The sequence below is a fragment of the Biomphalaria glabrata genome, chromosome 4 (assembly GCF_947242115.1).
Source record: "Biomphalaria glabrata chromosome 4, xgBioGlab47.1, whole genome shotgun sequence".
In the NCBI taxonomy this organism is placed as follows: Eukaryota; Metazoa; Mollusca; class Gastropoda; family Planorbidae; genus Biomphalaria; species Biomphalaria glabrata.
This window is the reverse complement of record NC_074714.1, coordinates 50128555-50144732: the sequence shown is the minus strand read 5'-3', so window position 1 is coordinate 50144732 and position 16178 is coordinate 50128555. Positions and strand designations below refer to the sequence as shown.

General features: G+C 35.6%; 1 protein-coding gene across 10 annotated transcripts in view; it reads right to left on the bottom strand.

The window, feature by feature from the left end:
- Positions 1-14426, bottom strand: part of LOC106073520 (serine/threonine-protein kinase WNK1-like) — a 28480-nt gene extending 14054 nt beyond the window's left edge. For 7 of the 10 annotated variants that reach the window (XM_013234106.2, XM_013234107.2, XM_056027718.1 and 4 more), the window contains exons 1-7: positions 6022-6180; positions 3534-5525; positions 3192-3367; positions 1518-1738; positions 729-886; positions 460-548; positions 48-273 (exon numbers count right to left, since the gene is read on the bottom strand). In XM_013234106.2, coding sequence (XP_013089560.2) covers positions 48-273; positions 460-548; positions 729-886; positions 1518-1738; positions 3192-3367; positions 3534-4595 — 1932 coding nt within the window. In that variant the 5' untranslated portion in view covers positions 4596-5525; positions 6022-6180. Of the gene's footprint in view, positions 1-47; positions 274-459; positions 549-728; positions 926-1517; positions 1739-3191; positions 3368-3533; positions 5526-6021; positions 6203-14407 lie in introns of those variants that run through there. The other 3 variants (XM_056027716.1, XM_056027715.1, XM_056027722.1) reach the window with 3 other exon arrangements.
- Between the last annotated feature and the right edge of the window lie 1752 nt (positions 14427-16178).

Genomic DNA, 16178 nt, shown 5'->3' with positions numbered 1-16178 from the left:
ACTTTTTTGTGTGTTTACTATAATAAATGTAATATGTGATTACATACCAGCTCAGAAGCAATATTCTCAGCCTGATCCTGGCCTAGATCAAAGTCAAATTGTATCGCTTCATTTTCTTTGTGAGTGTCTCTTCTTTTCTTTGGATCTACCACACGTAAGCGCAAAGATATCACCTGTGTATCTTCCATTTCATCTTCATTTCTGACAAGTTCAACTAACAAACCGGTATCTTCTAAGAAGAAGTCATGAGCAAGGAGTTCTTTCACTGTCAACCTGCAATTTGAAGAGATAACTATCACTCACCTACATATAATACTGATTTTAAACTGTATACCAAAACTCTGCACCTACCTTGTATCTTGTCTCACCTCAATAAACAAAAATTCTGTATCTGTAACTAAATTATAAGCACAATAGAATGTGAGTTTTTTTTTGTTCCCATTGTTACATGTATCTTACCTATCTTCCTTTTTCGTTTGTATGCAACCTTCAATAATACTGTGAATTTCTGGATCTCTCACTTTATCTAGTGCTTCTGGATGAACACCCTACATAAAAAGAAAGAAAAAAACTTGTCACCAAAAAAAATCAAACAATAAATGTTTAAACTCAAAAACTTAAATCACATTATTACCTGTAAAGTGATGTCCATCATTAGTTAAAAGCACTGGATAAGAAAACAAAATGTCAATAAATAAAAGAAAAGTAAATAAATAAATAGAGCTTACAGTTGTCACTTTGCGATAAATCTGACCAGGGTTGTGGCATTCTTTATATGGATATTCTGACGATGCCATTTCCAACATGCACATTCCAAAAGCATAGACATCAACAGCTTCATCATAATGCTCTTCATACATTTCTGGTGCCATAAACTCAGGAGTACCTTAAAGAATACAAAGGACGTCTTGTACTCTCTTGCTCCCTTAGAAGGGGAAAGAAAAAGAGTGGATTCCTAAGATTAATTTTAATTTCAACTGGGCATGTAGCAATCTTTGCTGAAAAGTGTGAAAGGAGATTAGTGGGTATTTGACAAGCAGATACATAGAACAACACTATATTTACTGTCCTACCTTTTAGTGCCCTGGTCTTTTAAAATTGCTCCACTAAAAAGATCCTAAATGCTAAAGTAAGAGGAGGGTGGAAATAAACATAAAGTGTACTGAATGGATAACTACTTTTTTTTAAATCCATGACGTTCGATTCTAAGACTTGCTAAAATGCCCAGAGAAATTAAATTTGAAAATAATAAATGTTGCTATAAATTGATTTTTTTTTTTTACATTCCTGAAATTTCAAAACCTATCCTAAATAAATACAGACATAAAAGAAAGGACACCTGTATTGTATACAATGCAAATATCATTACATGAAATAATAATAAATATGTTCAGTGAGTTTTAATAAAACTTACCAATAAGACTTTGATATGAATCTGAAAACTTAAAAATCTTTATTACAAAAATTCATTTGAAAAAAAAAAAAAAAGAAAAATAAATCATATATTTTAGACTTACCTATAACACTTTTTGCAAAGGAATTACTCTTCAACGTAGCTAGCCCCATATCACCAATTTTGACTGAGCCTGTTGTGCCAGTGATGAATATGTTATCACATTTTAAATCTCTATGAATGATTGGTGGTGTCCTTGTGTGAAGGTATTGTAAGCCTTTAAGTATCTGTCTACACCAGTTCTTTAATACCTTTAAATTAAGTTTCTTGAAGCGACCAAGGTACCTGCAAGTTAAATAGAGTTGCATTAAAATAACTATTTTCACTTAGCCTTGCCATTAATCATAAAATTAGATATTATATGTCATAATGTCATCTTGCATCCATGAAATGATTACTTTATCCATGGAAGTGTGTCACCAATGTGTTTATAGCATTGTTAGCCATAACTAAAATTTTAATAGAACTACTAAATAAAACAGCAGCTAACAAGCAAAAAGTGAAAAAAAAAATGCATTTTAAAATAAAAACAACAAAATTAATAGAAATTTTGTTAATTTATGAAGAGTTAATCAAGTTTGATCAGATTTTCATTGTTTTTGTTAGCACCACAATGGGAAAGAAGCAGAGAAAACATTTATTCTCTTATTTATTTTACATGCATTCCAATCAGTCCTTTTCTATTACATACAGTCCATTTTTCTTTACTAGCCCTGACCTTAAGGAGCAATATTGAGGTAATTTTACATTTGTTTTCAGCATGTTAGAATGAATTTTTATGGTTTTGTTAAAATCATCCCTTTTTTTCTCTGCTGGCCTACAAAAAATGGAACAGATTTGGCTAAGATTTAGGCCATAACTATATGTTTACAATATCTGGATATCCATAAGATGGGAATATTAGTCTCTTAACTGTAGAATAAGGAAATAATAATAAAGGTAATTTAATAGAGCCATTTTTTAGTATTGTAGTAGAGTATGGGTATATGATGTGATAAGTATTGAGTGAAAATAAATTGATGCAACGTCTAATAATTGATAATTTTAGATCTAATCAAACTAAAGGTAGATAAGATCATTTTTATTGGTCCAATCAAATGGAAATTCAAATTGACTACAATTGATTAATCACCTCAGTGTAACTACTGTAACAATAACAATATAGATGCAAATACGAAGAACATTCACACACAAAACACATACACACTCACTACCAGCGCTTTATGAATTAGACTTCTATGTACTTCTCGATGACGACAAATATAAAGAAAAGAATGCAACTAAATCTGATATTTGTGATGTGATGTTTATATGTTATGAACTCCACTGTAGACATATTCATGAGCTAAAACATGATGCATTATGCTAATCCCTAGGATTCTCTATCATAAAATGAAAATATCCCTAGCTGAGTAAAAATCAAAATAAAAAAATACCAAAATGGACAGAATAATTGTACCATGTAATTAATTGTATAACAAAAACAATGCCAAATGCAAAATTAATTACATCATCAGCTGACTAAAACAATGTGTATTTTGTCTAATAAGGGCATAAATATAAAATAAGAAACTGCAGTATACTGCTAAAAATATGCTTGAAAATTTCTGCATATTTTATGTGTACAATGATAAAATATAATTTGCAAAAGAGATCAGTGATTCAAACTAAAAAAAAACCTATCCAATAAAAATAAAACTAATGATTGTAAGGTGCCTCCTCAATTAAATGTACTTACGTTTTAAGTGTACCTGAAGTCATCAGTTCTGTAATAAGTACAATAATTTTTTGCCTATGGGGACCTTCTTCTTCCCAGTAGTCAAAAAATCTCAAGATATTTGGATGTTGCAGCTCTTTTAGCATTTCTGCTTCTTCCTTAAATCTTTTCCTGTCACTTTTGCTCCACCGTTTGTCCTAAAGATGTAAAATGAGAAATAGTAAAATAGATTTTAAAAATATATTAAATATGACCTACTTAAGTGCTAATTATGATATATTGCGAATATGTGCATTTAGGGGAAGGTAATTAAAAATAACGTTTATCAAAATATTCTAGAAATATATAAAACATTAGATATACCTGTAATTCACACCACGCAACATGAACACCTGTGTCTATTTCTAAGCCTTTGTGGACAGTTTTGAATGACCCTCTGCCAACTTCTTCATCCAGCTTCATAAAGCGGTGGTCAGGAGACATTCGAGACTGCTTAATGTCATCATCTTTCTTTCTGTTTTTTAAATCATGCTCTTGGTCTGCTTCATTCTTAGCCACAGCAGACGTCACAGAAGTTGTTCTTTTTGGTTTATCAGTATCATCCTCCTCATCTTGCACACTGTCCACCTTTGCTTCTATTGCATTTTCTCCCTTATTTTTTACAGGATTTTCTTTTATCACAGCATTAGGATCAGGCTGGTTATTCACAGTAGGAATTGTTTGCGGATGTGCATTATTCAATTTACTATCCACATTTTTTTCAACAGATGGCAATGCCTCAGTTACATGCACATGTGATGTATCCTTACTAGTCTCAGCTTGTAAATCACTTTTATTATTTTGCATAGTTCTTTTAGGCGTATCTACCTTTCTACGGGGGGATCTAGAATTATGATTTTTCTTAATAGATTTTCCAGATGAATTGCTATCTAAATTACAACTAGATTTATTTCCAGACCCTACTTTAATGTCCTTATGAGCAGTATGTTGAGAAATGTCTTCATTGCTGGCAGATATAGATGAAACACTCTTGGAAGGAACAGAATTACAACCTAGTGAAGGATTAAGTTTATAGTTTGGTTTTCCAACTGTCTTTTTGCTGGAATGTAATTCCAACTCTGTGTTATCTATATTAAGAGAAATACTCTCAGAATTGCATTTCTTTGGTGTATTATTTCGATGAAGGTGATTTGAGCTTGAGTGCTCTATCACTTCGTTTAACTGTTCGTTTGCAAATTGTTTTTTATTTTTATCAATAACCTCAGTTATTTTAGCTTTTTCAGTCTTTTTGATTTTATTGCCCAAGTCCACATCTTGATGTTGACCAAGGCGATGGGCAATGGGGTATTTAGAACGTGACGGAGACGTCTTACGTTCGTCAGGTACATCGCCATTCACAGCCTTCTTTACAAAAGTTTTATTCATTGTAATCTCCAATACACTTTGTCTTTATTAAACCACCCTCTGCCACAGATAAAGACATTCAAAATCAATCATAGGGGGAAAAAATGCCTTTTTTTTCACCCTTAAATATTGATGGACTGAATTCACACAAAAATGTTTTCACATGGTTCTCCTATTAAAATCCAGAAAATGGAACAGTAAAAAAGGTCAACAAAAATGACATGATGATAACACTCAAGCCTCTGCTCAGACTCCCTAGCCCTAGACTGTTCACTTGTTTGTAGAATCAAGAATGAAGATTCTAGTCTAGATCTTTATTTGTATCCTAGGTGAGACTAGATCTAGATTTAGAGTCTATATATTTGGACTCTTAGAACATAAAATTAGTCATAAAACTATCTAGATCTAATAACATTTGGTCTAACACCTGCACAGGCTGCTGGGAATCCATTAAAATGAAAGACATCAAGTTCAGCCCGTAGAGTTCTGATCTCAAAGACCAATCCATTTAAACAAAATTAAATGGAATAAAATAAAATAGAATCTAGATATATTTAGGATGTAGAAATTATATCCAATTAGTATCGAACTGTTTAGTAATAATCCAGTGAAATCACTTGCAAAACATTTCCATTAGATTACATTTTAATCCACACAACCGGCCACAGTAAACTATGGCGGCACCTTCCAGCAAGACAGTTTGAAAGTAGTTCCAAACAAACAATATCTCTCAAGAAAACGAAATAAGGGCAAGAATTCAGACAAAGTTGAATAAAAATGAGTGTTTTTTTATTTTTCCGTTAAGTTCATTGTTAAAAATGAAGCTTATAACTTCTGCAAAAGTACGTTGGCTTTCCTAAGTTATGAGGCGTAGTAATATTTTGGCAGTGAAAAGTCGGATATCCGTTTAGTGCATGTAGGCTACATACATCAGATTTTCTGTGAGGAAAACTGAAAAGTAAAAATGAACTGATTAGATATCTCTGTCTTTAGGTTGATAACATTATATCCATATTTGTTTAAATATTTATTAGATATAACTTTGTTTATATATTCAATTATTTTTTTATTTCCTTAATTAAAAAGGATTGTTAAAATAAAAACGTGTGGTTTCTATTAAGAGTCCACAAGTTATGTTAAAAATAGCTACCCTCTGCCTAGTCACTATCTTATATTGATACTATAGACATAGGTCAGTGAATAAAACTTTTAAAACAAAGTACTATTGAAAATTGTTTTAATTGAAAAAAAAAAAGCTAAATATTTGCAACTCATTATAATATTATCCACATTTTTTTATTTACACTAGACTTAAGATATAAATTAAAGGATAACATCTACGTCGATTTGTCTATAACATAAAATATATTCAGCCTACAAAGCTACATCAGAATTACACTTTATTTTTAGTCTATAGTCTATCTTAGTCTTATCTTATTTTTTATACATTGTTATTCCATTTGAAAATTGTCAGAATCCTGTTCACATTTTCACTAATAACGATCTTTCGCATTTAACATACATGAATGTTATCTTTACTGATACTCTCTCGCTTATGTAGCGCTGAGCCTTGCCTAGGCCAAAGAACAATCGCCACTGGTTGGCACTGCGCTTGGCGAGCCCACAGCACAGCCAGTGAGGGGAAGAAAATGGTCACACAGACTCGCGGTGTCGTTTTTTTTTTTTTAAACCAAGTACCGACGGCTGTCGGGATTCGCCGAGACGATCTTCGCCAAATCTAGTACTATTAATAGATCTCGGTGGCCTAGGGTTGGACCAAAATTTATCTATGTCTATGCAGTGAAAAATCTAGACTAGTTTATAATGTGGGCTAAGGCTTACACTTAGTGTTGGACAAATTCTCAAAATTAAACACGCCATTCTGGCGGGTACTTTAAAATCTGTAGTCTCACATGTTAATCAGAAACATGAACTCCCATGAAACATTTGTTTTTTCTGGCTGATTCGGGCAACCCGTTTCATGATCTAATGGCTCTGGGAAAAAAAAGGAGTACTTGTATGAATTTGTCCTATCTTGGATATAAAGCAGAAAGTAAGGCGTATGTATGTCCCGATAAAAAACCGTTTAGGCAATCTTGATCAAACTTGGCATAAAAAATCCTTAGATCATAGCGGAAACCGTAGGGTACGGTATGTTTAATGTCCCTCCCACAACCGGGTGTCCTTAAAAATAGAAAAAAGTACCCAATTGTATTTCTATTTAAATAACGAAACTTTTTAACAAATCGGGTAAATCCGTTTTCACAGAAATTTATATTGGATATGAATAAGTCGGATGAAGGGGTAAACCCATAATCATACTCTACTTTTAATTTCGTGGTAAAAAAAAATTAAGAAGGGAACATTCATATAGATCTAAATTCAATCCAGTAGATTAGTAATATTCAAACTAAGGCCCGCAGGCCGCGGGTCTTATCTGGCTAGTAATCATTCAAATGTTACGCATACGAGTCACTACTGGAGGAGAAGCTTGAATGAATTCTCTGAACTCTCCTACGTTTTTTTGTTTAGTTTTGAAATGTTGAACCCGTTTCCAATTGGCAGTCTTTTTTACCTACTAGATGACTAGATCTACTTGCATTTCTTTCTCCCTTACACCATGGCTGTGACGAGAGTTATGGCCCTGCAGCAACAAAACCCTTGTGCGAACGCTATGGTGAGCTGACCTTTGTCAACATCTAAGTAAGTCAGCGTGTGCTGCTATCCACGTCATACCATCAGCGGAGACTTATGGTCAAGGTCGGGTCGCCTGCCGGGAGTCTTAGCAAGTAACATTGCTCCCCCCCCCCCCCCGCGCATTTTTATTCTCGATTTGAGAGAACCCTGGTCCAGTAAGCGAACAATACAGACGTTTTTTTTTCTAAGGATCCTGATCAAGGTGTGAAGTTAGCAATGTTGGTCATCAGCTTGGTCGGTCTAGTTTACTCTAGTCTAGTAAAAACGTTGAAGAGTCATGCGCACAAGGAGCTGGTATCTAGGCAGGGGCAGACTGGGTGACAAAATCGGCCCACATATTGCGAGCCATTACAGGGCCGGCCTTAGGCCACTGCAACCTATGCGGTCGCAGTGGGCCCCGCGCTTTCATAGGCCCCGCTCTAATTCTATGTGTAATTATTAAATTGCAAAATATATACGAAAAATTCCTTGAAATCTCCTGATGTTATTAACATCTCCAGAAAACTCATTAAAATCTCCTTAAAAATAGACAAAATTGTCTTTTGTGGGCGTCATTCATTGCGGAAAACGCCAATCATAACGCGCGATAAAAGAAAAAAAGGCATTGTCAGCTTTCATGTAATAAATGTAATAATTGGGCGAGTTTTCACCTTAATCGGAAGCTACATACTTTATTTACTTTTATAGTTACTGGCATATAAATATGTCATCATAGGTTCGTAGAGTAAAGTTAATTTGATCGCAATTTAGTACTTAGTAAAGTCGATTTTTTTTTTCTAATACAAAATCTTAATTTTCACTCATTATCCTTATTCCCACTCAGACCAGACTAGGCCCCGCGCAATCAGTTTCGCACAGGGCCCCGCAATTGTTAGGACAGGCCGTGGAGTCATAATAGATCAAGTTTGATAAAGTATCGAAAACAACTGATGCATGCGTTGGTTTAGCCCAACGTAACGTAGGTCATTTGTACATGCTTAAAGAAATCTCAAAAGAAAAAATGTTATCGTCCTTTTAATAAATTCAAATACAATACTTTATTACATCATTTTGAAATTATTTGAAATGACTAAAAGAGTTGAGCATAACACTTGAAAAGCAGGCGCCATGAAATGTTCTTTCTACTGTATAGATCAGTTTCTTTTTGACTGCCCCAGACTTGCTGATCTCCGTCTCGACAGGTCTGGGAAGCCACAAATTCTCGACCTGTATGGTGACATATATACATTACGCAAAACTGCGGTGTTTCTGTCCAGGGCTTTTGCAAGAAAGGATTTGAACCGCTCAAGCCTTCACTCTAATGGAGTTAGATGATGATGATGACCGTGTATTTCAACGAACTAGTTGTCAACAGATCGTTTATGATTGTGTCCAAATCAATTTCTGGTAGAACGTCTTGATCGATAGCCTTTAACATGACGAGGGTATGTAGAAAAGCATTTACTGCCATTCAAATGGGCCCGTTTGGAGGCGGCCCCAAAGTACGCTATAGACAGCAATTCAGATTGCAGATAATCGCTTGTGGCCGAGGCTCCGTTGAAAGCTTTCCAATATCCCCTAGCTGGGGAGCGTGGACATACATTTATGTTTGGGGGAGGGCTTCACAGGTCAATAGTTGAAAAGCATTGCACTAAATCAATAGGATGGCATGTGTTGACCTTAGACTACCAATGCTTCAATTATATATGGCCAAGCGTTTGTTATGCACAATACACGGATGTTTCCAAATGTTGACATTCAGGATTCTAACTCGTCAACAAATGTAGCCAGGACTTGAACGATTTCTTTCCGTTTGCCTGTCAAGCATGAAACATTTTGACCTGGATCAGTCATGGAAGTCAATGGCGCGAGTAGAAGTGAAATCTCATAGTATCGACAAGATGAACGCAAAGATCTTCCAACGTTCCATTTTGAAAACTGAAGGAAATTTAAAACATCTAAAGAAAGTGTAACACATTCATGCCAAAAGCGTTCGTGATACACAGTACATCATTTCATAATATTTCAAATGGGAAATGTGAATCAAGTTGAATATAATATCTCAGATTTTTTTTTTTTGTACTTACATTTGAAGGGCTTACTCTTGCCAAAATAAACCATTGACAGTAGGTTTTATTGTTAAATTAAATGATACTAGAATATATTTAAAGACACTTTTGTCATTTCTCTTAGCAGCTATACCTAGTTCACACACAAAATTTGACGTACTAATGATATATAGGTCTATATAGAGATAGATAGATAGATAGATATAGATATAAATAGATATAGATTGATAGATAGATAGATATTGTTTTCAAATCTCAGTGTAGACTGGGATTTCGAACTCTGGTGTTTTTAGGGCGCCTTTGAGTCCACCCAACTCTGTCTGGGAAAGTAAAGACGGTTGGTCTTTGTGCTGACCACATGATCCCTTCATTAACCATCGTCCATAGGTGAGCCTTACATCATCTACCCCTATAGATAGCATGATCTGATAGGGATACCCTTACTTCTACTAAATAAACTCAATCAATAAGCAGTAGGCCTATACGTTTGTTTTGTTTTTTAAGGTGGTGAGACAATGTTTGTTTTTTTTTCATTACATGTCGGAACAATGGGATGGAATGGAGACATTGCGAAAGGCTCATGGGAATGAAATTGAATTGTGTCAGCCGTCTTGGGAACACTCAATGACACGTGTCAATGAGACATGTCTCTATATACGTCACTAAGCAAAAAATAAAATCGCGTGACGTAAAAGGGGACCATTTATTTATTGAAGGGTTATAAAGACACAGCCAAAGAAATCGTGAAGTATGTCCGGGGGTGGGGGTAGAGACACGGATCCATGTTTACACACATCGGAGGAGAGGTGGGAATGGGTATGCTTCAGATAGATCTATAAACAATTAGAGGTGGAGTTAATTTCCATAATGATTTTTTCTAAATATGTGATTTCTATAAATGAAACTTTAGGCAGACGATTGATAGAAGTGAAATGTTTTGAGAACAAAAGTCAGAGGGTTTTTTTTTTGTGAAGACGCCATATGTGGATGATCCCCGGCATGATCAAGATAATGGAAAAAAAATGTTCTGTTTAATTTTTTTTTTATATCTTGTGTTTCTCTTATCTACTAATAAAGTTATCCGGTATTCCCAGTGTTTTATCTCCCTTTTCGTGCCTGTCTAATTAGATCAGACATTACGTTTGCACTGACAAGAATGCTTTAATTACAGGCATCGAGAGCAGACGAACTTCAATCGAGATGGAGCTAGGGATGTAAGGGTGTACAAAGAGTTAAGGAAGTAACTAAGATTGTCTTATACAACAGCGTCATAAATAAACAATTATTTTACGCATGCACATGTAAACCAAAAGGCAGATGAATAGCTAGCTATATTTGGGATTTTCACTATCAATTTTCAATTCCAGAAATAGGTAAACCAAATTTTAATAGAAAATGTGTCATGCAATCGTAAAAGCTTTAAAATTTGATTTTATTGTGCTCAAAAATGCACAGAAATTATCGCATACCTTCTAAATTTTCAATACACCGTATACACCTAATAGAATGCTATTTATAGATATCCACAATAGATGATAATCTACAATAAACACATCGCAGATGGGTATTTTCTTATAATAGTTTTACGGGCCCCAGAGGGGCTAGAATATTGAAAAAAAAATCATTCCCTAAAAGTGTCCAAAGATAGCATCTGAGTGACCAGGCAAAAGATGATCTCAGAGTGACAATGCAAATAATGGGCTCTGAGTGACCAGGCAAAAGATGATCTCAGAATGACCAGGCAAATAATGGGCTCATTATTTGACATATGGGCTCAGAGTCACCGTACGAAAATTAAGCGACCTTCCAATGAATACATTTCTCTTTAGTTTTAAAGGCAATAATTAAATATTTATCAAATGGTATGCTCTAAAGAAAAATCGCAGGTACCTTTGACCAAATTCTCTATTCATTTCTTTGTTGCCTGTCTCCTACGTTGCAAACCTTCCTTCTAAAAATAATAATTATGACATATTTTCCCCAAGTCTCCTCAATGGTGTTAGATAATGCTGGCTGGAACATCGAATAATCAAATCAACAATCAAAAGGTCATATGACCAGATCAATCCCTTTTTGGCGAAGTCATATCTTTTTGTACTTTTTAGAAGCTTTTTCAAGACCAGTTACCAATATCAATCATGCTATTAGAGCATGGAATGGGTTGCCTGATCCAGCCAGGAAAATTAATGACTTGGCAGAATATATGTCATTGGTTAACATGCATGACTAGATGCGTAGGATGTAATCATCTTTTTTTTTTTTTTTTAGCAACGTCTGTATTTTATAAGATAAGATAATCCTGTAAAAAGATTAAGAGACTTTGTGCAAGGCAATAGTTTTAGATAAGTCAGTAGATTAAATCAAGAAATAAAGCTAATGCCTTGGATATACTTCTATTTTCAGTAAGTAAACAGATGTATCGTGTGGGTTCCAGTGACTACTGGAAAAGACAACAATACTTAACTGAATAACGTCACATACTGAAAGAACTGACGATTTTGCCACCGTAGATTGTGCTGGCCCTATTGATATTATGTTATCACCCTGGATTGTGCTGGCCCTATTGATATTGTCTTAAGTTCTGCTAGACAGGATGACGCGCTGTCTTCGTTAGCCCAGCCTTGGGCGGAGGAGGGACGGAGATTGAGAGCCTTGGACTTCTCTTGATCGATCTGTCACTCAGACGAGCTTGTGTGTGTGGGGGGGGGGACTAATCCGCATTCGTTGAGCACATGTACACGTGCGTATATTTATATGTGCGTAATATTTCGTGCGTGGGTCTGTTTGCACAAACACAAGTAATCACGCAGAGGAGTTGCTTACGTGTGTATCACTACTGGAGAGGGTGGGTGAATGCGTAATCATAGTATACTAGTCGACACACGACGTTATTTTGCAGGGCCGGCCTTAGGCCCCTATGTTACCGCAGTGTGCCCCGCACTTTGAAAGGACCCGCGCTAATTCTAGGTGTAAATTATTAAATTAAACTATTTTATAACAGAATTCCCGCAGCCTCCTGATTTACCAGGAGCTTCTTGAAATCTCCTGAAATTGCAAAATATACGAAAAAGTCATGGAAATATCCGGAAATTAGTAAAATCTTTTGAAAACTCAAAAAAAAAATTGCAGAAATAAAAGAGTGATCTTTCCTTTGCTTCTTTCTCTCGTCCAACCTCTTGAGCGAAGAAGAGAATTATCTATATTATAAAGTAGAATGTGAGGGGTATGTATGTATGTTACTTATAGACATCAAAACCGCTTGACCAATCTTGATAAAACTAGGCAGGAATGTTCCTTGGGTACCAACTTAGACCTTAGTGAATGTATTGTAGCCCTAAAACAAATGTAAGACCCTCAAAAAAAATAAAGTTGTCCGACTTTATTACAGCTATAGTATTTTATGGATCTAGGCCATGTCTACAATGTTGACATAAGAAAAGATAGAAAGGATTTAGACCTAGATCTAATTTTAAGAAATACACTTTGCGCATATAGTTTTTTACTTTGACACGTGAAAATACAAAAGAAGATTCATTGATTTCATTATGTAATAAAATTAACCTTCAATTTTGTGTTTCAAAAGCATTTTTTACATAAATTAGTTCCTGATATCTGTGACTACAGATTTCCTGACGAACATTCTTTCATTAGACAATACCGTAATGAATCGCGTACTAAATATTAATTCGTTTAATTGTTTACTTTATAATCCCATCCCTAGATATAAAACTCTAATTCAACTCTAAGATGATAAAACTTCTCTTCGCACAGATAGTTTTATACTTTAACACATAAACATATTAATTAAAGTCCATTCATTTCATATTTTGATCAAATAAACACGTTTAATTGTTCACTTTATAATCCCATTCATATAACAAAGCTATCGCTCTTTTCGTTTTTAATATATAAGAATGTATCGACTTCGGGTAAACCCATTTTCGTAAAACTAATTTTATTTTCGTAGCGAAAGAGAAATAACGTGAAAGGATCATTAGCTAAGTTTAACATACATCTAAATCCAATCCACTAGATTATACATAAATTAATTCCTGATATCTGTGACTACAGATTTCCTGGCGAACATTCTTTCATTAGATATTACTATTACCAAATGGTTACACATTAACACATCTCTCTACTGAGTCTATTCCTAGGCCTAGGTCTAAAACTCTTATTGAACTCTAAGATGATAAAACTTCTTTTCGCAAAGATAGTTTTATGCTTTAACACATAAACATACTAATTATTGTCCATTCATTTCATATTTTAATCAAATTAACATTCAAATTTGTTTTTCTAAAGCATTTTTAATACATTCGTTCGCTGTTCGCTAAAGCTGCGTAGCCGTGTTGAGATAGGCCTATTTTCATTCATGAAAAAAAGTTCACGCATGCGGAGCACAGAATGAACTCTATAAAAGCCAATGTTTAACTCTAGATTAGTCTAGATCTAGATCTATGTCTACCTCAGGATCTACTTTATACACATGAACATACAAAATTAAGTCTATCCATCTCAAATTTTAATCAAATATATGTAGGCCTACAAGCAAATGTTTTAATTTGAAAAAAAAAAAAAAAAAAAGATTTAAGCCTATTAGCTATTTTGATTTGATAGCTTCATTCACACTATTTTTACATTGACACATTCGCTTTACTTATTACATTATTATTTCGTTTAATTGTTTACAAAACACTCTCAGTGACTATATCGAAAGTAATGCGCAAATAAAGACCCGCGGGTCGCGGGTAACATATGTCTAGTATATATATATATATAGAATTATAGATTCTCTTTTTTTTTCTATCTGTTGATCGCACGTGTCTTAAAAATCTGGCTAATGGTATTTTGTGAATATTAAGTGACGATTTTGTACGAACAAATTAACAATAAATAATAAACCGGCTAATTGTTCTTGCCGTCAAACAACCTGGTACTACAAGTACACCGATTTCAACAGGAAAAAAAAACAATTAGATTCATGAATTGATCGGAGGTAACACTCAAGCCTGGTCAAATGTCTCCCCCCCCCCCTTTCCCGACATCACCGTGACAATAAGAAGAGAGAAAAAAAAAGGCGCTTACAAATTTGACGAAAGTTAAAGATCAACGTGCTTTTAACCTCTGCATAAAAAAACTAGTGCAACACGTTGAACACAGATCCCAGGAGATCTAGATTAATCCTTGTCGTTGAACGTAATAAGGTATAACACGAGTCAAGCGTAATCCTACTTAAAAAAAAAAGAAAAAGATACAGCGTTAGACAAGTGAGCGGGGAAAGAATTGGGGAAGATGAATTGGGAAGGGGGGGGGGGATTTGGGGGGGGTGGGGAGGCTCCCACAAGCAAACTTTCTGATGCTTATAAAGAAACATTAGTGGAGTGAGCGAATAGAGTCTAGACTCGGCGCGTGAGTCGTCGTGAGTCAGACACACGGTTAGAGCGATGCTAGAGGGAACGGGTTGGAGAAAAGAGAGAGTTGGAGGGGGGGGGGCGGTTCTCGTGAGGACAAAGTAGAACAAGTATGGCTGGGACAGACGGGGAAAGGGAACAGAGGGGGTGTCCCTGTGAAGCACGCCTGGAATGTTAAGGTCGTGTTCTGTGAAGGCGTTCCGTCAGTATCGATTGTCTGGCGAAGAACAATTAATTACCACACCAGCACAACTCTCTAGTGTCTAGCCCGGCGTCAAAGTGGAGCTGGGGAACGAAAGGAGGAGATGGAGACAGACGTAATGTGAGGATCTTCACAAGTAATAACAACTCACAAGTTAGACACTATGGGTGATTTTCATAAATGAAGGCGAATATATAAATGGCTAGCTTGGTGGTGTATCCGGGGTGCAGAATATGGAAGCTATTATTTTTAAAAGCGTATACTAAATTTCGTTTTGTTGTTGTTATTTTAAGGCCTATTGCAGATTGCATCCTACCGCGTCGTTCGGTGCGTTGGGCGGCAAGCTGTCTCCATAAAATAGGTCACTGGCAATGTCTGAAGCGTCTTTCTTCCTGGTGTCCACTGCCAGTCTGAAGCCTCTTCCCACCTGCCTGGTGTCCACTGCCACTGACTGCCAGTCTGAAGCCTCTTCCCACCTGGTGTCCACTGCTCTGAGGTCCTACATGAAATAGTGGTGCCAAGTTATTTTGCACCTTCCTCGTATTGGCCTCCATGTCATTGCAACACTTAGTATGCTTAATTCATTCTGTCGGAAGACATGTCCCGCAAACTTCATGCGACGCTCGGTCACAACCTCATTGAATGGTCGAATCCCAGTTCGGCATAGGATTTCTTTGTTTGAGACCCGATCTTTGTAACTGACTCCAAAAATTCGTCTTATCCATTTTTGCTGAGCCTTATTTAATCTTTTCTAGATTTTGGCAGATGACTTCAACGTTGCTGTTGGGATGACGATAAGTAAGTGGATTTTTGTCTCAGGTCCAATAGCTTGGCTTGTCCAAACCGTTGGGACATGGTCCCTGCCTTTCCTATACGTCACGCTACGTCATTGTAGGCATCCCATTTTTTTTTACTATGATGCTTCTATGGTACGTGAACTTGTCCAGCTCTTCAAGCTCTGAGTCGCACAATTTTAGTTTTTACTAACATTTGTTTTAACGTGTAGGACAGCGCAGCGACCAATCGTGTGCCGGCATTCATTCACATGACCTTTTCTATGCCGAGGCTAGCTTGATATTATCTCTGCACTGCGTTCCTAATAATATCTTCTACGTTCAAATGGCTTTATGCCAAGTGTTATGGTTTATTATTGTTCTGTGTCATTATGTCAGAACTGGGGTGAACAGAAATTGTCAACAAAAAAAATCATAAATTTTATTCATACTGTCTTTTCTTTGTTTTC